The sequence below is a fragment of the Balaenoptera physalus genome (genome assembly GCF_965194825.1).
Source record: "Balaenoptera physalus genome assembly, chromosome: 5".
NCBI lineage: Eukaryota > Metazoa > Chordata > Mammalia > Artiodactyla > Balaenopteridae > Balaenoptera > Balaenoptera physalus.
In genome coordinates this window covers 57,941,743-57,966,439 of record NC_138884.1, presented here as the reverse complement: position 1 = coordinate 57,966,439, position 24,697 = coordinate 57,941,743, and the positions used below count along the sequence as shown (strand labels likewise).

Below are 24,697 nucleotides of genomic sequence, written 5' to 3'. Positions count from 1 at the left end.
CCACCTCATAGTTTAGATATGAGTAAGAAGAGGGAGGAGCAGGGTCTTTGTGCTTCATGTTTCTTTGTCCTACACAAGCGTCAGACCTCCTTTCATGACGAGACAATGAGCGGGTACTGCATCACAGCATCAGGCTGTGGACCAACAGATGCACTTCTGAGGAATGGGAGAAAGAAAGGAAAGACATCTCTTCCTCCCCCTCTTTCTCTCTTCCAATTAAAGAGGCAAGAGGAACTTCCCTGGCGGTCCAGTGGTTGAGACTCCACGCTCCCAATGCAGGGGGCCCGGGTTCAATCCCTGGTCAGGGAACTAGATCCCGTATGCTGCAACTAAGAGTTTGCATGCTGCAACTAAAAAGATCCCGCATGCCACAACTGCAGATCCCACACACAGCGGCAACTCAGACGTGGTGCAGCCAAATAAATAAATAAATACATAAATATTTTTTAAAACTTAAAAAAATAAAGAGGCCAGAGACTGGTGTTGAATAGCATTTGGATCAAAAGTAGTGTACCATTTACAAAGCTGAGCACAGAGCTGGGCTCATAGAGAGGCTGATAACTTATTATTTTGGTTGACTGAGTATTGTTGAAGGTCATTACCCTTCACTGAAATATGTGATTCTTACCTGAGTTCTAGCTGCTTTACATAATCCTCTCCTTTAGTCTTCCCAACAACGCTAAGGGGTAGATACTATTATCTCTCCTTTACAAATGAAGAATTTAACTAACTTGTCCATGGACTCATAGCTACTAAGTGGGGAAGGCTGGATTTGAGCCCAGGTTTGTCTAAATCCAAAAGCCATGCTTAACTACCACATTATTTTCTCAGTCATGAACTTTTCCTGTTACCTTTGTAAATCAAAGCACACTGAAACTTCATAAAATACTTTGGCAAGGAATAACCATAAATTAAAAATAAATGATACTGCTTTCATAAGCTAAATCTTAGGTTTATTGAAATGACAAACCAAACTAATGAAATTGGGAATTATGTTATTTCTACAGAATCCTTATAAACCAAAGTGGGTAAAGATGAGGTACGGAGCATGGTATCTGAACACCAAGTTGTGGAAAAAGCAAAGAGTCGATGAACCTTTGGTTGACCCCAAGGCCTTACGTAAAGCTCAAGATGAGAATGTTAAAAAGGAGCTATGGGAACAGGTATGTGTATATGCTGAGACTTGATCATCTGAGATGAAGGTTGTCAGTGCAAATGCCACTTCATACTGAAGTCAATTCACAAGATGTGGGTGCAGCCGTGTGCTGGTAGGGGACACTATGATGACATGGCTGTCTTGCTGGAAACACATGACTTTTGACTATTCTTGATTGAGTTCATTTGGAAGGTGAAATGGTCTTAAAGAACTGAATTACAATGATATAAACTTCTACATCCCAAATTTTAAATTCCAATAAATAAAAAGAAAAACCAAATGAATGCATGAATACACCTAAGATGTTGGGACTGAATCAAATCTTTTTCGATTATCATGCCCTTTGGAGTTAAGATCTAAAATTTGTGGATATATATTGAGTAGGAAAACACTCCCGTTTCTTCCTCTACCGCTCTCAATTCTGGTCAGCAAATGTGTCGGGGTTTTTTCCCCACACCAAGCAATACTCTAATTCCCTGACACCAGCTGGATGTCCTACAATTTTACTCAATTCTGATATCACCTACCTGGAGAGAGCATCAGATCCCACAGGTTAAGGGCTCAGTCCCACAAAACTGCCCCCACTGCAAATGCCAGTCTCAAGTCCAGGTTGTCACCTGTGCTTCTGGCTGACTGGCTATAAATCAAAGGTTCACACGACGCCCTCCTTGAGTTTGATCATCTGCTAGAACAGCTCACAGAACTCAGGAAAACAGTTTACTTACAATCTAGTAAGATTACCAGTTTATTATAAAGAGCTACACTCAGGAGCAGCCAGATGGAAGAGATGCATAGGGTAAGGTATGTGGGGAGGGGCTTGGAGCTTCCTTGCCTTCTCCAGGTACCTTTACATGTTCACCGACCTGGAAGCTCTCCAACCCCCCTCCTTTGGGTTTGTATAGAGGCTTCATTACATTGGTGTAATTGATTACATCATTGGCCATTAGTGATTAATTCAACCTCCAGCTCCTCTCCCCTCCCTGGAGTTGGGGAGGTGGAGCTGAAAGTGCCAACCCTCTAATCACGTGGTTGGTTTCCCTGGCAACCAGCCCCCATCTTGTAGCTATCTAGGGGCTTTCCAAAAAACACTTCATTAAGATAAACTCCAATGTGGTTGAAAGGGGCTTGTTATGGATAAGGAAAGACTCTCACCATTGTGGCTCTCATCACTTAGGAAATTCCAAGGGTTTTAAGGCCTCTGTGCCAGGAATGGGAAGAAGACCAAATATCTCTTATTATAAATCACAGTATCACAATTATTAATCTCAAATAGATTAGATTCCGGACATCCTAGGTCAATAATGATCTAATTGATAAAATGTGTTGCTTATCCTTGATACAAGGGTAAGAAAAAGAACAGAGAAAGGAGAGAAAGTTGGATATCTTTTGAAAGCCTTTGTATTCATCAACTTCTGAATGTTATTTACACACATATTCCTAAATGAGAAGGCAATCGTTTAAAATAACATACTTGATAAACAGCTAAGTGCTTTTAATTAGGACAAATATGAAATCAAGCTTCTGACAGCTGACCAGTTTTTTAAAGTGTGGACCCTCTTTTAGGAGGAGTTACTCGCAGACCTTCATGGAGCAATTGCCTTTAAGGATTTCGTTCTGAGCAGGGGCTACAGGATGCCGAGTGTGAGTAAAGGGTCGGAAAGACCTCGGAAAGACCTGCTGAGGGGCTCACAGTTGTTGATGGGAAGGGGTCAGCACCCTGACAAAATCAAAATACTTCTTCTACAGGGACACACCAGGACTCAGCCCTGGGAGAAGGGGTGTGCTTTCCCCAGACAGGGACCCACAGATGGGATTTGGCATTCTGCTCTTTTCATTTTGCCTGTTTGGCTCCTGCTGTCAGAGGTGCTATCTCCCTGCTGACTCACCTTCCTTGGGTTTGGCCTTAACGGGGCCAAAGTGAAAGGGATCCACGTGCAGGGCGTGAGCCTGCTACTAAAACAATGAATTCTCCAGGAAGTGTCAAGTCTCCTTCACTTCTACTTCTAAGGAGCCGGGCTGGGGTCAGGACGAAGTGGAGCTGGGAGTCACAGGACTATTATTGTGCCATCTGTGGGGTACATGAGGACGCAGACTAGGGCAAAAGGTCACTTCCCGGGCAGCCCTGCAGCCTCTTCTGTCTTTCTCCCACTTTGTCTTTCCCTCTCCCTGAGCTTGTGCTGCTGGCGCCCCCGCCTCCCACGTGGAGGGTTCCCCCGGGAGGCCACAGATAACAGGAGTGGGGTGGGAGGCTGGCAGAGCGGACCGCTTAGCAGGAGGCCCTGCAGCCTGGAGATCTGTCCCCAGACCAGCCCTGCCACTGTGGCAGGAAGCCAGCTGGGCCTGGGGCCCAAGTCGTGGCTGATAAGTTCTGTGTTTGTCCAGCGTCCCCTGTGCTCACGGCCCATGGAGTCCTTAGGCGGACATGCAGCCAAGATGGTAGAAGTCCCTGGAACTAGGATACTGGATTTCTTTTTTTCCAAGAGCGATAGAACTAGCAACAGCTTACACTTACTGGCAAAGAGATATATTGACCAATCTCAGATCCAGACTTGTTCAAAGTTAAATCAGGCGATGTGAAGGGAAAGTCGAGAGTATGATAATAGACTAATGGGCTAGAGATTCCATTATAGAACTAGGATGAAATCTCTCCAATAGCTTTGAGCATCAATAATGGGCCTACATATTTTATACTCTTAGATATAAGTATATATCTTATATATAAGATACTTACATATAAGTAAGATATAGTTAATATACTTACACACATTTTTGTACTTATGTATTTATGTAACTGCCTCATCTGCATATATGGCCTACATAAGTATATTTTATATATTTATATGTATAATAGATAAAATATGCTTATATATTTTATATAACATAATTGTATATATGATTATATATTTATATAATACACACAAAATTATACTTAAGCATAAATATAATTATGTGATATATATGTGTATATACAGACACACACATACACACACACACACACACACACACACATATATATTCTTCTTGCCAAGGAGATATATGTATATACATATATATCCCTATTTGCTCTTGACATTATAGTGACTCATAGTTTTTTCTTTAGTGGCAAAAGAGGATTTTTTATTCAGTTTGATTTGTCCCGTTGGTTTAATCCATTCCGTTGCTGAACATTTAGTTCAATTTTGGGCAGAAGGAAACATGCCTGACTCACTGGTTACTCTTTTAGCTGCATCAACTAAAGCGAGGTGATGCCCCTGGCTATGGCTGAGTCCCCTGAGAACACCTGTCACTCAAAACCCTGGAATATTTTCTCCCTTTATTCTTACATCCTATATCCTCTATTTTATCAATAGGATTTCAACTAAAAGAGAGGGGGGGATCTATGATGGTAAATTATCTATCTATCTATATATAAAATCATTACTTATTTAAATTTATATGTGAGCATTCATTCTTTTTACTCCCTTAAATGTCTATGTACACCTTGTATACATACATGTTTATGTACGTTACATGAGCATACATACTTATATACACATTCCAGTATCTGCTGCTGGATTAACTGTGCATTACCTACAGCTTCATTCCCTCGGCTACACAGAAGTCCCAGGCCTTTAATAGCAGAGATGAGCAGCACAAGGCTGTACTGAGCTGGGCTGGGCTGGACTTGGTCACAGAAAAAGCGTGAATTATATCTAGATATTTCTGATGGTGTGCAACTACCTTCCAAAGTCCACCATCTCGCATGGTCTAATCATCGACATCAGATTTTGGGTCCTATCAGGATATACATCAGAGTGTGAGATTGTGAATTCGGGTATGGTAGTGGTTGTGACTAGACTGTACAATTTTCATTTGCCAATTTAAAGGAGTTTCCCTCATCTTTTTTTTTTTTTTTAGTTCCTTGAGAAGATGTATATGAGGAAGGAATGTAAATGTGAGTGTAACAAGACTTCTGTAAAATAACTCAAGCATGGAAGAATCTTGGGAAGATGATTAGACAGATTTCATTTACTATATACTTGGCTATTTCTCTCTCTCTTTAAACATTAAACAAAATTTATGATGAATGTCCCACCATAGCTGTACAATTTTGACTTGGTAACATCCATAAAATTTATAACTAATACTTGCAAACATTTCAGAATAGTCTTCTGCTTCAGTTAATCAATATTTTATATATTTTATCAACCGTGAGATCAATTTCATATTTGGTATTCTAACATTTTGGTAGCATTGTCAATATTACATAGTTATATCAACTATTTGTAAAAATAAATAAAACCATAAAAAAGCAGAATTGCTCTATTTCATTTTCCCAGAGTATTATTTTCCCTGGTTTTGAGTGAATAGCTCCTTTACTCTTTCTTTACAATATAATTTTCTTTCATTTTGAATTAAGCTTACTGAGGGTTTTTTGGCATGTTAATCTTGATAATAAATGTGTACCTATAATATAAGGTCATGGGTCATAAAGTTTAATGGAAACTCAAGATGGCATATTTTTACATTAAATTTTTAAAAATTATTTTATTTAACATGTTAATGCTCATGTTAGGAAAATTAGAAAATATAGACTAACAAAAAGAACATAGAAAATACAAATACCTCCTATAGAGTCAGCAGTAACCACTCTTTACTCATTGGAATGCATCCTTCCAGATCTTTCCCTCTGAAATACACTCTGGATAATTTAATCAAAAGGAATTTATTAAAAGGATATTGGATCCCAAAGTTTTATCAGTTATAGTATTTGTCTTCAAATACAGAATCTCTGGGTGATGGATGACCTTTCACCCTCTGGGTCTGTCATGATCCCATTTCAATAATCTGTAGGCTGTAAGTGAGTCTTTACTATACACTCTATGCATCTGGACACATTAGGGTGATGGAGTACATGACAGAAGCAATGAACCCATAGTGTCAGCCCATTGCTGTGAAATGAGTTTCAGTGTTGAGTGGGATACCATGGTGGTGAATAAGCATGCAGGAAGTGTAGGAATGTTGGTGTGGGCAGAAGTTTGTTAAGCAGGAAAGCAAATCCAATTGCAGAATAGGTTGCTATTCTAGTCAGGCCACTTTCCTCAGACTCCCTTGGTGTTTCAACTTGTCATACATGCCCGCGTGGTAGCCCATGGGAGCCCCAAAGCCTGTGAGCCCAGAGGAGGCATCCAGTTCTACCAGGCAAGCTGGGGCAGGATTCTGACATTCAAGTGCTGAGCCAAGATGGTGTTGGAGGTGGTCTGGAGAGAATTCATTTCTTTCCCTGGACACATTGTTCCTGGCTTTGTTACATTCAAGCCTAATTCATATCAGGGACTCAAGTTTGGTTTTAATTACTGGACAATTATTCCACAGAAGCAATAGCTAGGTCAGCGTTCGTGAGGGGAAATCCAAGTTGCTGAACCCACGTGGCGCCTGCATTTCTGCCTCCATGCCCACTTTGCTCATGAGATCACTGGGCAACATTGGAACTTCTGGAGAAAGAAGCGGGCTGGCATGCAGAGGATAGGTCAAACTTTTCACCTGATTATTGAGCGCTTCCTCTGCAGTGGAGGTCTTTTGGTGGGTATTCACAAAGAACCAAATACTCTCATACTCTGGATCCATTCTGAGCGATCCCCTGTATACCTCTTCTCCCAAATCTCTTTGTCACTATCCCTGTGTTCTTGATCCTTCCAAGTCTCTGGCTACTAAGCTAAGCCATCAGCTGCTGACCATTAGTTGGTGACATGCACCTCAGCCCATTTCTCCTTTCAGACAAAGTGGTCAACAGGATGAAATGCTTACATTTCTGTCTACTGGAAAATTCCCCTTCTCGGCTGTTCTTCAGGGCCACCCTTGAGTTGGGCTACAGTGCCGTGGCAGTCCACTTGTGGCTGCTGCCGTCATATAGTGGAGGTTGTCTGTTTCGTCACCTGGACTTAGAGAACGTCCCCAGGTCAGATGTGTAGGCTGAGGAAGATGGCAGTGTGGTAGGAGTGGGCACACCATGCAGTTTGTTCTGTCTTCAATTCCTGCTCAAGCCCAGTCCTAAATAGAAAACTTTCACTCGATTACGAGAAGCAAAATAATTTGGTAATTACATGTGTGGACTTTGGAGCCGGAGGGCCTGGATTCAAACCAAGCTCTGCTACTTATTAGCTATATGACTATGGGGCAAGTTGCTTGTCCTCTCTCTGCTTCAGTTTTCTCATCTAAAGTAGGGATAGCAGCAATAATAACAGTACTATCTCCCAGAATTGTGGTGGGGATTAAAGGGAATGTTACCGGTAAAGTGCTTAGAACACAGCCTGGCACTGTGCACACACACTAAATGTTAGCCGACTTTATGGCTTAGTGGATCAGGTGACCTTGGGTGACGATGGGCACCAGTCGCTTGGTTACCTAAGGTCTCATGATCAGGCTACCGTATTAACTGGTGCCAAGCAACAAACGGAGACTGGTTTCTCTAAAGGTGAACGGTTACATGCCACAGAGCTCCTGGCTCAGCTGCAAAGCCCTGGGGGCCTGTGCTCTGATTCGCCTTTCTGGACATGCCAAAGCTCCATTCAGCAGCTCTCTGTGCCACAGGTGCTTTGAGCATGCTGGATTCATTGGATCAGAGGGCAGAGATTTCTGGACCAGCTGAAAGCCTTCTCTTGCTTCTGGCTGCCCTCAAAGCCGGCAACCTCTCAGATTACTAAAGAAATGAGCTGAAACAGCACATCTAAATCTGGCCTCCAAAATCCAAAGAGAAGTGCAAGTAGCACATCATTATGTATTATTTCCAACACCCAGACATAATAGATGTAAATAACCTCAAGAGCATAGATACTAACTAACAAAAAGGTGTTAAAAACCAGGAAGAGATGAGGTTTTGAGTTTTGTTACCTTTGGTTTTAATATAATTTATTTTAATTGTAAGTCTATTTAAGTCTTAATAATGACTGTGTTTACCAACCAACTTGCTAAATTCCTGAAAATTTAACAGTTGGCTTTTGTGAGCTAGGATAAACTGCCTCTAGCACATGGGTAGCATTCAAGGCAGTGAGCGATGTTAGGGGTGAAGAATAAAGAGAGTTGGCTACCCCAGCCTCCTGCCAGCCTATTTCCACAAAGGTCGTTACAGAGTCTTCGCGCAAAGTGGGAAAATCCTCACCACAGAGGGAGAAGGGAGAATTTCTCTGACAAGGAAGGCTGCAGCAGTTTGGGTCTGCCAAGGAGCAAATGGCAAAATGGCATTAGATGTTCGAGAGGTTTACTGGGGTGGGAGTAGCAGAACATACGGAGAGCCTTTAGATTCTGATGCACGTGTGATCCCTGTGGAAGGACAGAGGGAGGAAAAGAAGATTTGGTCTTGAACTGCAGCACAGTTCAAATGAAGGTTTGGCCAGGCCAATGGGGAGACCTCAAGTCAAGGTCGCCAAGAGGAGGAATCTCACATTTTGCTAAAATGGGCCTGCCTTGGCACTTCTGCACGCTCTGTCATGGGCTGGGAGCAGCCCAAGGGAGTATGGCCTCAGTGAGAGGGCGAAAGGTCCAGAGGGGTAGCAGCTGGGTCCATCAGTCATTTGTGCTCCTTGCAACAGGAGAGCTGAGCAGCATATTTTCATAGGGTTGGGAGTTTAGGGAACTTGAAGCCATCTGAACTTTCCCATATGTTCACAGTTCAGCATTCAGGGTCTCGCTCTTTCCCAATCTATACTCTGTCTTCACCTACGAGATCTTACAAAGCAGTGAATTCAAATGATATTTTAATTCAGCAAATTAAAGGATCATTTTTTTTTTCTTTTTCTTTCTCAGTTCAATAGCTGCAAGACATGAGATTACTTTAGACAATCCCAAGGACTTCCTAATTTGGGAGGTTTGTGTTTGTTTAAAAAAAGGTCCACAAATTATTTGATACACCTGTCTTCAAAAGGCAGTGTCTAACGCCTTTTCCCTCGAATGTGGGCTGTACCTAGACTTGATTTTAAGGAACAGAATGTGGAAGAAGTGATGAGGTGTCATTCTGAAACTAAATCATAAAAGACATTGTGGCTTCCTCCTTGTTCTCACTGGAATCATCTGGGAGAGACTAGCTGCTGTGTTGTGAGGACACTCAAGCTGTCTATGGAAAGGCTCACATGGCAAGGAACTGAAGCCTTCTGCAAATAGCCATGTGAAAAGCCGTCTTGGAAGTGGATCCTTCAGCCCCCATTAAGCCTTCAGATGAGATTGCAACCACTGCTGACATCCTGACTGCAACCATATGAGAGATCCTGAGCCAGAACCCCTCAGAGAAGATGCTTCTGAATTCCTAACCCATAAAAATGACTCTAATGTTTGTTGTTTTAAACCATTAAATTTACTGATTATTTGTTATGCAGCAATAGATAACTAATAGATTTTTGTGCCTGGAAGTGGGATGATATAACAAGAATGTAAAATGTGAAAGGGAGCAGGATTGAGAAGTGGGTTGAAACTGGAAGAACTTTGAAGAAACTGTTGGCAGAAGCCTCATAGACTGTGAAGAGGCTGTGGGTGAAGGCTTGCAGGAAAATGAGGTAAATGCAATTGGAAATTGGGAGAAGTGGTCTCCTTGTTATGTAGTAGCAGGAAGTTTATCCATACTGTCACCTGAAGTAACATGGAAAGTAGAAGAACTACCTAATGAACTGGTGATGTAACTAAGGAGAGTTTTATACAGAGTGTTGAAGGTACCTCCTGGTTTCTTGCTGCTTATAGTAAAATGCAAGAGGAGATCGATAAGTCAAAAGGACAGTTTAATCAAAAGCAACCAGGACTTGATGGTTTTGTAAACTCCTAGCCTCTCAGATGACAAATGATGTTTAAATTAAGAAATGATTTGTAGCAAAGATCAAATCCAAAAGGACACATAAAAGGACATGCCAGGAAAACATGGTCTAAAGATGAATCCAAGGATGTAATTGTTAAATCCCTTGTTAAGACCTCAGAAAGTTCAAAGATGACGCTTCAGAGTACATTCAGGCGGACAAAACTTCTACTGAAATCTTTAAAGTGTGCCTCACCGTTTTAGTCAAACAATAGAGCGCCTAAGAAACTGGAGGCTGTTGTTCTTCAGCATATTCTCAAGGTAGAGAAGGGCTTATCTTCAAGATACATGTGGGGAATTCCCTGGCGGTCCAGTGGTTAGGACTCTGTGCTTCCACTGCCTGGGGCCCAGGTTCGATCCCTGGCTGGGGAGCTAAGATCCCGTAAGCTGTGGCCCCAAATAAAAGAGATTTGTGGTTTTGGCTCTTGAATAATGATGTGGACCACCTAAGATTCACAGGAGACCTGCAAAGTTTTTTGAAGAACTATAATGCAATAAACACTGCCAGCTTGGACTAAAATGGGGGTTGTCTAGAAAGGGGCTAAGTGTATTTTGCATATGAGAGCAAACTGTTACTGAAGTGAATGTAGGTCAGAATTCTTTCTCAACCTCCCCCTCCAAAGTCATGCCTGCACCACTCCTGCACCAACAGGCCAGCAGAGCTGCTGCAGATTATTCTCAGTTCTGGCACTTCCCTAATAGCCGTTATATCGCCCATCATTCATCATGTTATCTTCTTTGATTACTCGTTAATGGTGTGTTTTCCTCACTAGAGTATAAGCTCATGAGGGCAGGGAATGTATAGGTTTTTCCTAGTGTCCTGCAGAGTGCCTAGAGTCCTACATAGTTGGGGCTCAAACTATGCATTTATTGAATGAGTGGATGAATATCAGGAATGGTGAAGCACCAAAACATAAGAGGTAAATTTCCTGAAAAAAAATTTTTTAAGAATTGACAGTTATCTTCTTGGGAGAGAGTGAGGTAGACTAGAAAAGGACATACCTAAGCAAAACTATGATGAGGGCAAAGTTTGAGGTGACCATTATCCCCTGTTTCTTGTCTTCTTCCTCTCTTCAGTATTAGTCTTTAACTGCTTCCCGATCCCACCCACCTACCCAACTATGGCACTGTAAGTATTGGTAACTGTTAAAATGTGTCAAAAAGAAAGTTGATGTGTCACCAATACCTTAGAGTGGATTTGCTTGATATTTTAAAATCTAGAGGGAGAACGAACCAAAGGAATGAATTTCTAAAGGAAGAATTTCCTACAGTGGGCTCTTGCCTCAGAGGGGTGGTGAGGGAAGCCGGGCTTCTCCAGTCCTCCACACCTGAATGTACAGTGCCACCTGCTCTGCTCGCATAGAAAGTAGGTTCTATGTTTTTGCTCATGCTGCAGGAAAAAAATGGGCTAAGTCATAAAAAAATACAACAGACCCAAATCACTTCTTAAATGGTCAAGGTCACCAATAAAAAAAAAATTAAAACAAGGTATCAATTTTTGTCTATCAAATTGGCAAAGATTTTTTTTAAGACAAAACTAATATTGGCAAAAATGCTAAGAAAAAGGTGCATATATTCAACTTGTGAAAGTGGGAAAAGATACAGACTTTTTGAAGGGCAATTTGGCTATCCAAAGCCTTAAAAAAAAAAAAAAAACAGAATAAATAAGCAACTTTGTGTGTGTGTGTGTGTGTACATATGTACATATGTATATAGCCTTTGACACAACAATTCAATTTCTGGGAATTTTGAGTGAGTAGAGGCCAGGGAGCTGCTAAACATCCCATAATGCACAGGCAGCCCCTCACAACAAAGAATAATCCTGTCTAAAATATCAATAGTGCTGAGGTTGAAAAAGTCGGTCCTATAGCATGTGATCCAAGAGAAGGCAAGGAGGAAGCACAATGCCTTTTATAACCTAGTCTTGGAAATCACACATCACCACTTCTGTCATATTCTATTCATTAGAAGTAAGTGGCTAAGTACAGCACACCTTCAAGAAGAGGAGAACTGAACTCCTCCAAATTTCCTTCAAAGGGAAGAACATCAAATAATTTGTGGCCATAGTATAAGACCAGCGCAGTCTGTCTTTTAGCCACAAATTATTTATGTTGCTCTCATATGCAAAATACACTTATCCCCTTTCTAGACAACCCCCATTCTAGTCCAAGCTGGCAGTGCTTACTGCACTATAGTTCTTCAAAAAACTTTGCAGGTCTCCTGTGAATCTTAGGTGGTCCACATCATTATTCAAGAGCCAAACCCACAAATCTCTCTCTCTTTTTTGTTTTGGCCGCACTGTGCAGCTTGCGAGATCTTAGTTTCTTAGCTTTTAGTCACCAGTATGTGTTTAAGATTTAATTACATTGCTGTGTGTAGATCAAGTTCATTGTCATAAATACTTCATAGCATTTCATGGGCATCCACCATATCTTACTTATTATTTGCCCACAATGGGCAGCCAGGTGGCCTTGAACTTATGGCTACCCCAAATAACACTATGTGCCCCCTTACAGTCTTGTGCACTCTCTTGGCCATACATGTTCAGGAGTGGGATTGCTGGGTCATGGGGTACACGCATACTTAATTTCACAAAATTCTTCCAGATTGTTCTCCAGATTGTTTGTACCTGTTTCCCATCAGCAGCATTGCATCTCTCTAATATTTGCCTTTCTGGTGGATGTAAAATGGTGTAACATCCTTGTTTTAATTTGCATTTATCTAACTACCAGTGAATTTGAGCATTTTTGCATCTTTTGCTAGTCATTTATTCAACTAAAAATTACCCTGAGTGCCTATTATGTTCCAGGCACTGGGGAGAAGCATCCCTTGTTCATTTTATACTGGATCTTGTGTCAGGTTTTGTTTTTTTTTTTTTGGATCAGTTTGTATGAGTTCATCCTATATCTACATATTAGTGCCTTGTCAGTTTTAACAACACGAAAATCTGCTCCCCATCTGGATCTACCTGCTAACTTTGTCTATAGCAGCCTCACTGATGAGATAGCCTTATTTTGATGAAGTCAAGAAATCTTTTGGCCTCTTACATTATGCAATATCACAATGAGAGTCTCTTGGATTTTGTTCTATTAGTAGTAGTTTGACCATTTACATTCAGGACTTTATTCTATCCGGAGTCCACTGTTTTACGTGGTACAAAGTAGTAATCTAACTTTATTCTTCTTTACATAGTGAACTTGTTCTCCTGACATAGATTTGCCTTTGCTCTAAAGGTTTCATCATTCAGCATAAGAGATCTCAGCCTGGAGTCTATTCTGGAACTAAGATGAGTCAGAGGTTTGCAAACAGTTGCACTTAGAAAATGTCCCTATGAAATATGAAACTGGGCAGCTCCAATGTGACGGCTTTGCAGAAGGCTTGACTTGTGGTTAACATTACGTGGAGTAGCAGGAGCCAGAGGCTTGACAGCAGCAGACAGGTGCTAGTGGTGAGTACATTTCCCTAATGAGGTGAGGGCTTGCAGAGAGAGGAATTACAAACCAAGAGCAAGGCTGAAATTCACCGTAAATGTTGGAATACTACCAGAGGGATACGCTGGTATCACACATCCAGATTTGCACACTCACTTCTAAAATGTATGCTTTGAAATTTGGACATGGTTTAAAAGCATTAGGATTCAATGCAGCTAGAGTTTCAAGCAGGAGTCCTGGGAGGTCAGAACACTGGGTTCAAATCCCAGCTTGGTCACTCACCAGCTGTACGACCTTGGGCAGATTACTCCTCTCAGGAATTTAACAGGAGATAATCCTCATAAAGCACTTAGTTTAGGGCCAGTATATATTAGGTATTCAATGAACAAAGACAATAAAAAGGCCTATTACATAACAAACTCTGTATTCTGGGGAATACAAAGAATAAACAAACTCTGGCCCTCAAGGGATTTATGATCTAATATGGGGATGAGATAAACTACAACAATAATTATACCATAAGAGAAAACCTTGTATTTTGCTCTAACAGAGTTACAGTATGTAATCAGAGTTCAAAGAAAAGAATGGCATATCAGTTTGAGGGCTGGGGGCTAAGAGTGGGATTGGGGGCTGGGGAAAAGTTCATGGAAGGAAGTGGCTTTTGGGAAACGTCTAAACCAATGAGAGAAGGCTCCCGCGGGAGAGACCCCCATTTGGCTGGAGTTCAGGTAAACGATAAGAGAAAGGCCTGGAGAGGTTGTTGGGTTGTGTCAGGGAGACCTTGAAGGCTAAAATGGGGTTGGATTTAGTCTGGTAGACAGAGGAGATGCCCTATCCCGGGCTGTGCTTTAGGAGGATTAAATCAGGAGTGGTTGCAGAGTGGATCACAGCCAGAGGGGAGGGAGGTGCGGGAGGATGGTAAGGTCTGGACAGGTGAGGTGGGGTGTGAATGTTGGCGCGGGTACTGGGAAAGGCAGAAAGGGAGCAATGCAACCGGCCTGTGATGGAAGGACCCACAGGACTTCCCAAGGCAACTTCTTTCCCCAGCGGCCATTTCCTTCCTACCGGCTCTGCTTTCCTTAAAAGCTCACCTGGATTTCCTTTCTCTCACTCAGCTGATAGCTAACCTCACTCACGGGGCCCCTGTGTATCTCACAATGTTTCTTTTGTGCCTTCTTTTTTTTCCCCACGCCTGTTTCCTCCTCTCCTTTCCTCCGAGGCCATCCCTCCCACTGGTGTTCTTGACCCACCACTTCCTCCTTCCCGCGGAATCCCCGTCCAGGATTTCCCGTCCTCCTCACATCTTTCTCCAGGTCTCGGCTGGCTCTCTCCTGCCGACAAACTGAACAAACGTGCCCACGTGTCTCTCGGTCTGAAAGAGCTTCCCTTAGGCCTTGTTCTCTTCTCAGGCGACACTTCGATTCCTCTCCTACCCTTTGCCTCCAAGTTTCTCTGGAGAGGGCTCCCTCCACGTCGGCCTTCTCCACAGCCTTCACCACATTCACTGCTCAGCCTTCCAAAGCGAGCTCCCACCCCCCAAACACTGCAGAGTCACCAAGGACCTCTTACAGGCCGAATGCAACCACTATTTCTCAGCCCTCTATCCACGAATCTCCGCTGAGCGACACCCTCACTGCCCCCAGCCCCTCCAGCTTCTCCCAGTGCTTTCTGTACCTGACTTTGCAAACAAGGCTTGAGCCCGGGGCACGTTGGAACGATTTGTTTTACCTGAGGAGCCATTTTAGTAATCATTCCAGCTGTGGTCTTAGCAGTTGGATGTGGGAGCGTGTAGGTCAAGGAAAAGGCTCACCCTGCAGATACAAACATGGGAACCGTTAGCTTGAAGTTGGTGTGTAAAGCCATCAGATCAGCAGAGGAGTGAATTTAGAAAGAAATGTGTATAATTCTTAGTTCCCAGGTTGTTGTTGTTGTTTTGTGAGGATCAAATTAAATGCATACCTTAAACACCTGGCACACCGACAGCACTTAACAAAGACGGTTGCAATTTTTTATTAATAACCCATCCGGAGGAGCTCGCGTCTGCACGACATCCAGCCCCGTCAGGAGGGCGCGCACCCTCAGCAACGACTGGAGGCGGTTAAGGTGATTGGCATTTACAGATGGATGGATCTCAGTCCAATCCTTTCCTTCTACAGGCGGGGAGGCGGAGGCTTGGGGAGGTTAAGCGCAGCTAACTGGCGGAGGAATGGAGCTTCCAACGCGCCGGCTGTGCGTGTCTACCCACCCGGCCCGGCTGCCTCTCCCGCCCCGCCCCCGCTCTCGCCGCAACCTCGCGTGTCGCAGATGCACCACGGCCTCTTCCGCGTCTAGCCAGAACCTCGCACTGCTACTGAGTGTTTGTGGGGAGGAGGCGCCGAGGTGGCCGGCGCTGTCCCACGCAGGGCTGTACCTGAGCTGCAGCCGGAGCAGGAAACGAAGGCGGCGGGTTTGCGCGCGGGAGCCGTGCGCCCTTGGACTCTTAAGGCGCGCGGGACGCATTTGGAACCCTGCGCCGGGTGTTCCCCGCCGCCGGCGACTGGCGGGGTCGAGAAGGGAAAATGTTGGAGAAGGAGGGCGCTCGCGTGTCCGCCTTGCCGGAACATGGGGCTGCAGCCCCGGGGCGGGGAGTGGGGCGGGGCTGGGAAAGTTGAGTTTTGGTCGCGGAGGGCTGGGCCCCGCGCGGGAGCGCCCGCCACTGGGGACCGTAAAAGGCTGCAGCGGGCTGGGTAGGTGTGGCTCTGCCTGCGTGACCTGAGCCCCCGTCTCGGTCGCCGTCGTCTCCCGCAGCTGCGGCCTCTCAGTCATGGGCGCCGTCTGGTCCGCCCTGCTGGTCGGAGGGGGTCTGGCCGGAGCGCTTTTCGTTTGGCTGCTGCGGGACACGGGAAAGGAGGGGGATGCGGAGCAGGGGAAAGACGCCTCTCCAGGGGAGGCTGCGGCTCCGGGAGGCGATCAGGGTGGTGGCGGCGGACTGAGCCCTGGACCTTCTAGGCGGGAGCTGGTCACCAAACCAGGTATTCTTCCTCCCTGTGTCTCGAGGGCATATCTGCCGGGGGGCTCTGAAGTTACCCGCGGGAGGGGGCAGGGGGCGAAAATCCACCTGGAGGTTTCCCGAGGGCTAGCTTCTCCTAACCCGGGCAGGACCCTCCCCGCGGCTCGCATTTTTCCCCGGCTGGTGCGCACGCGCCGGGTGGGGTTCTCGCCCTACACCGAGGCCCTGGGGATGCCCAGGCGGTTTGTCCCAGGTCCGCGCCCCGCTGAGTCGCTGCCCTCGGCGCCCGCCCCTGAGGACCTGCCCCTGCTCTTCCAGCGGGGATGGGCTCCTCCGCTTGGCGGCGCTTGGCGCAGTGCGGGCGGCTGCAGCGGCGGCGCCCCTTCCGGGCCTTCGGAAAGGGGTGCTTAGGGTTCGGAGATCCCACGACCCTCTCCAATTTCTGTCCGAGCAGGGACACTGTCTCGGTCCCAATCCCATAGCCTCATGTCCTCCCATCCCTCACCCCATGGAAGAGCCGTGTTTGGGAACACCAGCGCAGCGAGCAGCCCCCGCTATCTGGACGCTTCTGTCGGGGAGGCAAAGTTCAGGTTGGACTGTGGCCCTGAAGGCTTCGGCTGAAGCCCTGTGGCTGCTCAGTGGCCGCCCATTTCGGAGCTGTCGGCCCTCTCCCACGCTCACCCGAACAGTGCACGGTTGTCTGAAACCCCAGGGAAGAGACACCTCATTCTACTCGGATGAGTACAACTGACGTCTAGGTTTCCATCTCTGTATTTTAGACCCTGTGTACTAGGCAAAGTAAGAGCACTGGCAGAGAACCTTACCTTCCAGCGCCCTCCCTTGGCAAGCTGCCCATGCCTGGACTCCAGCCTAGTGGTGAAAATGACATCGGTAAACTTTAGTGGAGTGGCGGTTCATGTGTAGCCACTTGAAAATCTGCCCCTGTGCCTCTCCTGCAGGGAGCTCATTTATCTTCTTTTCCTGAAAGCCTAACTCATGTTTCAGGTCGAAAGACTGGGAATTCAGAGTAATATTTGTTGACGTCTCACTTCCAACACCACCATTAAAAAGAGACAAAATTAAACAAGACCACCCTCTTCCCACCGCCATCCCCCCCCCCTAATCCCCATATGCTGATTGTATGGTTTTGGAGAGTAAGATCTTGTAGGGCAGCGGCCCCCAACCTTTTGGGCACCAGGGACAGGTTTCGTGGAAGACAATTTTTCCACGGAAGGGGGTGGAGTGGGAGGGTGGTGCAGGCGGTAATGCGAGCGATGGGGAGCGGCAGAGGCAGCTTCGCTTGCTCCCCGACTCTCACCTCCTGCTGAGCCGCGGGTTCCCAACGGGCAGAGGACTGACCGCTACCTACCGGTTTGGCCTGGGGGGTTGGGGACCCCTGTTGTAGGGAGCTATTTGGACTATCAATGAGGTGGCCAAGAAGGAAACTGAGTCTTTAGGGAGCTTGGATTGTGTAGTCTTAAGAAAATATATTTTTATTTATTTATTTTTAATTTATTTATTTTTGGCTGCGTTGGGTCTTCGTTGCTTCGCGCGGGCTTTCTCTAGTTGCGGCGAGCGGGGGCTACTCTTCACTGCTGTGCGCGGGCTTCTCATTGCGGTGGCTTCTCTTATTGCAGAGCACCGGCTCAGTAGTTGTGGCTCCCGGGCTCTAGAGCGCAGGCTCAGTAGTTGTGGCACACGGGTTTGGTTGCTCCGCGGCATGTGGGATCTTCCCGGACCAGGGATCGAATCCGTGTCCCCTGCGTTGGCAGGCGGATTCTTAACCACTGTGCCACCAGGGAAGTCCCAAGAAAATATATTTTTAAAGTATGCAATGGGAGGGGATATAAGATGCCTGTGTTTTGTCGAAGAGGTTCCTAATGCACATGGGGTGTGCAAGGCGAATCCAGCCCTCCTCCCCACCCTCACCCCCAACTCTTGCCCAGCCATGCACTGCTGTCCTTTGTATTCTCCCACAGTGACAGCTGCTGCTGTCCTGCCCGCATCTGTGAGAGTCAATCCCTGACCTGCACGCAGTTCCTGGGAGTACAAGTGTACTCACCTGGTTTGCAGGGTAACCGTGCAGCTCTTCGTCACACAGGCTGGACATTTTTTGATGATGGCAGCCAAACAACTTGACTTGGTTGCATGCCAGTACGGCCTGGACTGCAGAGATCCAGGACCATGACAGGGTTACACTTCTGCCTCTACAGCTTGCCACCTCGTTTACACTCTTGTGCTGGTATACTGACACTCCTGGATGTGCCTTTTATTACTGGATATGCCTGTATATTCTTAGAGCGCAGTTGGGAACACACCAGGTAATTAAGTACTTGATTTTAATAGAGACAAATTTTGTGAACTGCAGATAGATTAGCAGCAAAGTCTTTAAAAACTAAAACTATTTTCTCAGCCTAACTTACTTTTTTCTCACATAAACTGCACAACACTATTACACTTTTCCTTTTGTTTTTTAGAGCATCTTCAAGAAAGCAATGGATGTTTGGTTTCTAAGACTAAAGGCCCTGGTGACCTGCAGGAAGCAGCATGGAGACTGCAGAGTCCTTCTGGAGAAGGCAGTAACCGTGACAATTCAAGAGCGCATGTTCCTTCTGGACAATTTCCAGACACACAATCTCCAGCTGCCTCTGAGACTGGTAACTCTAGAAGTGACTCTGACGTTTCAAGAAACGAAAGCCTTGGATCTCCTGTAGGAGAATGGGGATTCCAAAAAGGCCAAGAGAAAAGTGCTAAAGCAGCTCCATGTCTGGCAGAGAAGTTGCCTTCTAGCAACCTGCTCCTGGACAGAGCGAAAGAAGAAGTGAGCCTTGCACAGTCGGACAGTCGGGACCGGGCTGACCACGTGGACTGGGAGATGGTGTCCCGGCACTCATCTTGGGGCGATGTTGGCTTGGGTGGCAGTCTTGAGTCTCCAGTGTTAAGCTCTAAGCAGGGGAAGGACTATGACAGAAGCAGTCTTGTGGAAGCAAGAGGTCAGGAAGTGGATGTGAAACCAAAAAGGGCAGGAGCAGTGTCTTCAGAGTCTCATCAGGTTAGCGTCAGCTTCCAGGTCCACTATATCACAAGCGCTGGTGTGCAATGCCTTGCAGTAACTGGAGACCATGAGAGTCTTGGGAGATGGAACACTTACATCCCACTCCAGTGTAGCAAGGATGGGCTCTGGTCTCGTTCTGTGCCCCTGCCAGCAGACGCAGTGGTGGAATGGAAGTTTGTGGTAGTAGAGAATGGGCAAGTTACCCGTTGGGAAGAATGCAGCAATAGATTCTTAGAGACTGGCCACGAGGATAAAGTGCTTCACAAGTGGTGGGGGATTCACTGATTCAATTTGCAAAGCATCAAAGAGGCTATTGCAGAACATGGAAGAGGCTAAGGTTGTGCAGCACCCTGAATAATTTAAAATAAAGGAAGTGAAACTTCCAGTCTAGCCATCAGAGTTGTTTCAGATTTGCTAGTGGCTTTTGTCTAATGTGTAGATAATGCTTCCATTGAGCATGGACTTTTTTTCCTGCGGCACTGATGGATGGATTTATGCTGATCCATCGTTACTTTAGGGCTTGGTGGTCTTGAGGAGGGCTTGGCTAAACTTCAGATGTGCACTGGTCACGGAGCACAGAAACTAACCAGCTGCAGAGGCTTGAGGCTTGAGCCTTTGGGTGATTCTTGAACCAGGGGAGTAAAACACGCCTTATTCAAAAGGATAAGATTTCGTACTGGTACAGCTGGAGAAATGCTCTCTTTAATCATACACACTTTATATTTAAAAATCATTAACATCGTATGGAACTGTGATTAGAAAATGTCTGGTCACTAGATGTGATTAGCCAGGATATAAGGTAATGCATTAAGACTTCCCAATGTTTTTTGCTTGATTTTACTTGCCATGTATGGTTTGAGGGTAGCAAGTATGTTTTTGTCCTAATGATCAATGGCTGGTATACAAACAAGGGGCCTAATCAGAGCCTGTTAGCAGGAGCAGCCCAAGAGGAAAAAACAGGAAGGGGGATAGGGTATAGGGCTGAGCAAGGTGGCCTGAATGACACCTCTTAGAGAGCTGGGAGCTTCAGGCCCCGCCGGACTGCAGGGTGGGACACGCCCGTCATTTCCTCACGGGCCTCCTGCAGGACCATTTCTCCCCACGGCCCCTCCTCTCACAGCAGCTCTGGGCTGACAGATGGACTGCCCCATAGCAATCATTTCAGCCTCTTCCCTCTCACTTCATGCCAGTAGCTAACAAAATTATAACAGGGGAGTGATACGGAAGTACATCTTTGCTCTGGGAAGAAATAAACATTTAAACTTTGCCATTATAACTGAAAAAATAATAAAACCTGAGTTTTAACATCTTTATTAAATGTCTGAATTATTTGTATAAATCTTAGTACCATAATAGCTTAGATGTAAAATAAAATACTAATATTTTCTCCACTAATGACAAAGAAATAAAGCAAATATCAAGAGGCACAGAGTCTGTTCTTCTCCCTTTAGAGAAAAAGTTTTAGAATATTTCTTTTAAAAGTTTACCTTTGTTTGGAGGGATATTATACATGCCCATACTTGAAAATTAATTCTATATTAAAACAACTTTTAGTAAGTGTAACATCTATTGGCAAAACAACGTTTAATCCTGGTTATAGATGGTCTTTGCTGAAAAGAGCCTAAACCCAACTGAAAATAGTGTTAGAAAGTGCTTTAAGAACTGTTTTTGGCTCATAGCACTTTTGTGTTAAATTCACATATATTTTCTACAGACTTCATAATGAATTTTATATTCTACCAGTGAGGTCTTCAGAAGGCATTTACCATTACTGTACAGAATGCCCAAGCATTTCTATTAGGTCAAACTAAAGGTAAAACAATTTACAGTCAAAATCTGTTTAGAGTTCTATCATTAGCCATTTTATCATTACCTGATGAAATAAAAATCTTTCAGTAAAGCCAACTGATTTAAGAGATAACATATAATACTAAACTTTATATTTTTAAAACTTGTTATTGAAAATCGGATGTGCTTAGAGGGAGGAGCGTGAGGGCTGTGGTGGTAACTTACGTCCTACTTGGCGTGTCATCTGCACTGGTTACCCTGAGCGCCACCCGCTGTCACAGACCCCAGCGTGTAAGAAGGCTGCAACGACAGCAGCTTACTTCTCCCTCACTAAACAGCAGTGGGTGCTCCTGGCAGGAGGGCAGCTTTCCTTGCAGGTCATCACCCAGGCTCCTGTCCTGTGGCTCCTCCATCCCCTAGGACCTCACTGTCCTCTGTAACCAGCCTGTGGAAGGGGAAATAAAGTAAGGAAAGACCCCACTAAAACTTTGGGCCAGAAAGCACTACAAACTGCTGTGCCCACGTGCCATTAGTGAGAACTGGGCAGGTGTTCCCATGTAGGGAGAGGGGAAGTGGGGCTGGGAAACAGAGTCTCTAGTCGGGCAGCAGTTTCTCAGTGACAGCTGTACTATGGAACGGGAGTACAGGCTTTCTGGACAGGCTGGCTTCTGCGACACCGTTCCTGTTGTCTTTGGCACAATTGAAACATTTTTGTATCTGTTCTTCTGGTCTCCTTTTATTTGGTTCACATCCTGTAGTATCAAATATATTTGGTCTTTGTTCCTGGCACAGAGCGCCTCAAACCCTGGGAATTTCCTGAGAGATAGGAGTATCTTGTTATGCAGATATGAGCTTCTGCTAGTGAGGTGACTTAGATGGGCCCCCTAGATAGCCTCAGGCTGGGGCTGGTCACCGGAAAGACCAAGTGATCGGAGGCTTGCAACTTCCAGCGCCACACTCCGATCTCCAGGATGGGGAGCGGGGCTGGAGAAGAAGCTCTATAAAGTCTCAAATGGTGAGATTTAATGAGCTTCTGGGTTGGCGAACACAAGGTGCCGGGAGCCCTGAGAGGGCGTGGAAGCTCCACACCTCCACCCCGTACCTTGCTCTGTGCATCTCTTCCATTTGGCTGTTCCTGAGTTATAGCCTTTATAATAAACTGTAATAGTAAGTAAAGCACTTTCCTGAATTCCATGATCAGTTCTAGAAAATTATTGAAACTTTAGAGGGGGATGTGGGAACCCCCAATTTATAGCCAGTCAGTCAAAAAGTATAGGTGGCCTGGGACTTGTGACTGGTGTCTGAAGTAGGGGCAGTCTCGTGGGACTGAGCCCTTAAATCTGTAGAATCTGACACTAACTCCAGGTAGTTAGTGTCAGAATGGAATTGACTCATAGACACCCAGGTGGTATCCACAGAGAATTGGTTATTGGTGTTGGAAAACATTCCACATACAAACCCCACTAATTTATTAAACTCTAATTGAGGCAGACTGAATCCATTCAATCTGCAGAAGTTACCCACTGGCTGAAGAATAACAAACTTTTTCTCTCTTGCTTCCTAGTTATTAATACGTAAAAAGAAACTTTTCTAAAAGTTTTGATTACGGGCCACAATGTTTAGTTATGTGATTACATTCACTGATATTGACAGAACAAACAGGGAGTTCAGGGTCACAGAAGGAATCCTGGTCAGTACCTTGGAGTTTGTCCTCCCGTTCTGGGCATTATACCCCATCTTTCAATTTCATGTGAAAGAAGCATTTTAAGCTGAAAAAAAGAGAAGACTATTGCCTCAGCACCACTAAAGATAACAAAAAAACATGTGATTATTCCAACACACTGGTATTAGCACAAAATAACACCTATAAGGTACTCTTGCATCTAGCTAGTACTGCTTTTAAGTTTTACTGAGAGAGCACTCAAGACTAGTTTATTTCAAAATAGAGTTTACAGGACAGGGTATCTTTTATTAAATTTTCACATAAAAAGAAAACAGTACACAGGGCACTAATTATAAGTAACACCACAATTAATTGGGCATCAGCTCTCTGTAAAGAACAGGCAAGCAATGTATCATTTTAGTAACATTTTTTCCTGGTCTTTCACTTTCTGTATCCTCTTTTCTTGATTTCTGATCATTGAAGACATTGCTGAAAATGTTGATAAAGCAAAGTTAGAAAAGCAACATTACTCAGGCTTTAAATTCTATTATGCGCTTCTTAAAAGGTCAGCTTGCTACCACAGAATAGATACATCCTGAGCTCAATAAGTTCTCAAATATTGCAAAGTAGCGTATTTTTTAAAAGACTGAAATTATGAAACAGAGCTAAGGGTAAATCTTTGCTCTTTCAGTTGTTTTAAATGAGCATGATAGAGAATTCCCTGGTGGTCCAGTGGTTAGGACTCTGCTCTTTCACTGCTGAGGCTGTGGGTTCAATCCCTGGTCAGGGAACTAAGATCTCACAAGCTGTGCAGCACAGCCAATAAATAAATGAACACGATAATTATTGTTATAGAAGTCATACATACTAATTGTAAATAATTTGAACACCTCAGAAGGGTACAAAGAGGGGTAAAGGTCATTGTTTGTTTTTGTTCCCTCAATCTGTTGAACCTCCCCATCCCAGGTCATCACTGTAAACCCGTCAGTGAGTATCTTCACATGTACACACACACACACACACACACACACACAGTTTTCTTCTTTACACAAATGGAAATATGTGGTATAAATTGTTCTGTAGCTTGCTTTTATTCACTTAACAAAATGTCAGCATCTTTCCAGTTCAGCTCATGATTTGTTATGACTGCACAGTATTCCATTGTGTGGATGCACCATGTTAGTAAATAAATTTTTAAAAGTTGTTTCTTATTTTTGTTTATGAACATGCTATAGGAAATACTTCAGACTTTTGTATGTACAATTTTTCCTTGCAGAATAAATTGCTAGAAGTAGAGTTTCTGGGTAAAAGAATACATGGACTTTAAATTTTGATAAATGTTCCCAAAATTCTCTCCAAAATATCTATTGCAGAATTTCCAAGACACACTCCATCCAGACAATGCATCCAATAAAAAGTATTTGTCTAAAAGAACTTTTTAAAAGTTTTTTAAAACAAATACAACATGTTTATCATTTGGATTATTACATGGTAGGATTACTCAGATAAAGTCAGAAATATAAGTGAAAGTGTGAATAAAAATGGGGCCAATAAGATAATGCATCTTCCTTAAAAAAGTTATGATAAACTTAAAATCAAACATTTTTCTTTATGTTTATATATGCAGGCATCTGGAGTTATCATAAAGAATTTGTTAATTTTCTTTGGTAACAATTTGGTATAGCTTTAGTACATTAAAAAATGTGCATTTTGGAGTCAGAAATTGCAGAGATCAAGTCCCAGCTCTATTACTCATTGTGTGACTTAAAACTTATTGACTGATTGTGATCTTCAGCTTCC

At 44.3% G+C, this 24,697-nt stretch overlaps 4 protein-coding genes across 6 annotated transcripts in view; 2 read left to right on the top strand and 2 right to left on the bottom strand.

Moving 5' to 3' along the window:
- FAM47E (family with sequence similarity 47 member E) overlaps window positions 1-6,936 on the top strand; it is a 30,529-nt gene extending 23,593 nt beyond the window's left edge. For both annotated transcript variants that reach the window (XM_082463881.1, XM_082463880.1), the window contains 3 exons: window positions 1,008-1,163; window positions 2,720-2,797; window positions 5,054-6,936. In XM_082463881.1, the coding sequence (XP_082320007.1) occupies window positions 1,008-1,163; window positions 2,720-2,797; window positions 5,054-5,119 (300 nt within the window). In that variant the 3' untranslated portion in view covers window positions 5,120-6,936. The remainder of the gene's footprint in view (window positions 1-1,007; window positions 1,164-2,719; window positions 2,798-5,053) is intronic.
- Window positions 1-15,451, bottom strand: part of LOC309661849 (uncharacterized protein) — a 38,342-nt gene extending 22,891 nt beyond the window's left edge. Inside the window, exons 1-2 of the mRNA XM_082463989.1 lie at window positions 15,362-15,451; window positions 15,077-15,213 (exon numbers count right to left, since the gene is read on the bottom strand). Of these exons, the coding sequence (XP_082320115.1) occupies window positions 15,077-15,154 (78 nt within the window). The 5' untranslated portion in view covers window positions 15,155-15,213; window positions 15,362-15,451. The remainder of the gene's footprint in view (window positions 1-15,076; window positions 15,214-15,361) is intronic.
- A 618-nt stretch (window positions 15,452-16,069) lies between these two features.
- Window positions 16,070-20,755, top strand: STBD1 (starch binding domain 1). The gene is made up of 2 exons (XM_082463901.1): window positions 16,070-16,413; window positions 18,869-20,755. The coding sequence occupies exons 1-2, from the start codon at window positions 16,206-16,208 to the stop codon at window positions 19,729-19,731; spliced, it is 1,071 nt and encodes a 356-aa protein (XP_082320027.1). The 5' UTR covers window positions 16,070-16,205; the 3' UTR covers window positions 19,732-20,755.
- Window positions 20,756-20,885: 130 nt separating this feature from the next.
- The window catches only part of CCDC158 (coiled-coil domain containing 158), a 90,136-nt gene continuing 86,324 nt past the window's right edge, over window positions 20,886-24,697 (bottom strand). For both annotated transcript variants that reach the window (XM_082463739.1, XM_082463738.1), the window contains exon 22: window positions 20,886-23,386. In XM_082463739.1, the coding sequence (XP_082319865.1) occupies window positions 23,310-23,386 (77 nt within the window). In that variant the 3' untranslated portion in view covers window positions 20,886-23,309. The remainder of the gene's footprint in view (window positions 23,387-24,697) is intronic.

Coding starts and splice junctions, on each gene's coding strand:
- STBD1 (XM_082463901.1), top strand. CDS start 16,206: ATGGGCGCCGTCTGGTCCGCCCTGCTGGTCGGAGGGGGTCTGGCCGGA. Junction 16,414..18,868: donor GGAGCTGGTCACCAAACCAG/GTATTCTTCCTC, acceptor TTTGTTTTTTAG/AGCATCTTCAAGAAAGCAAT.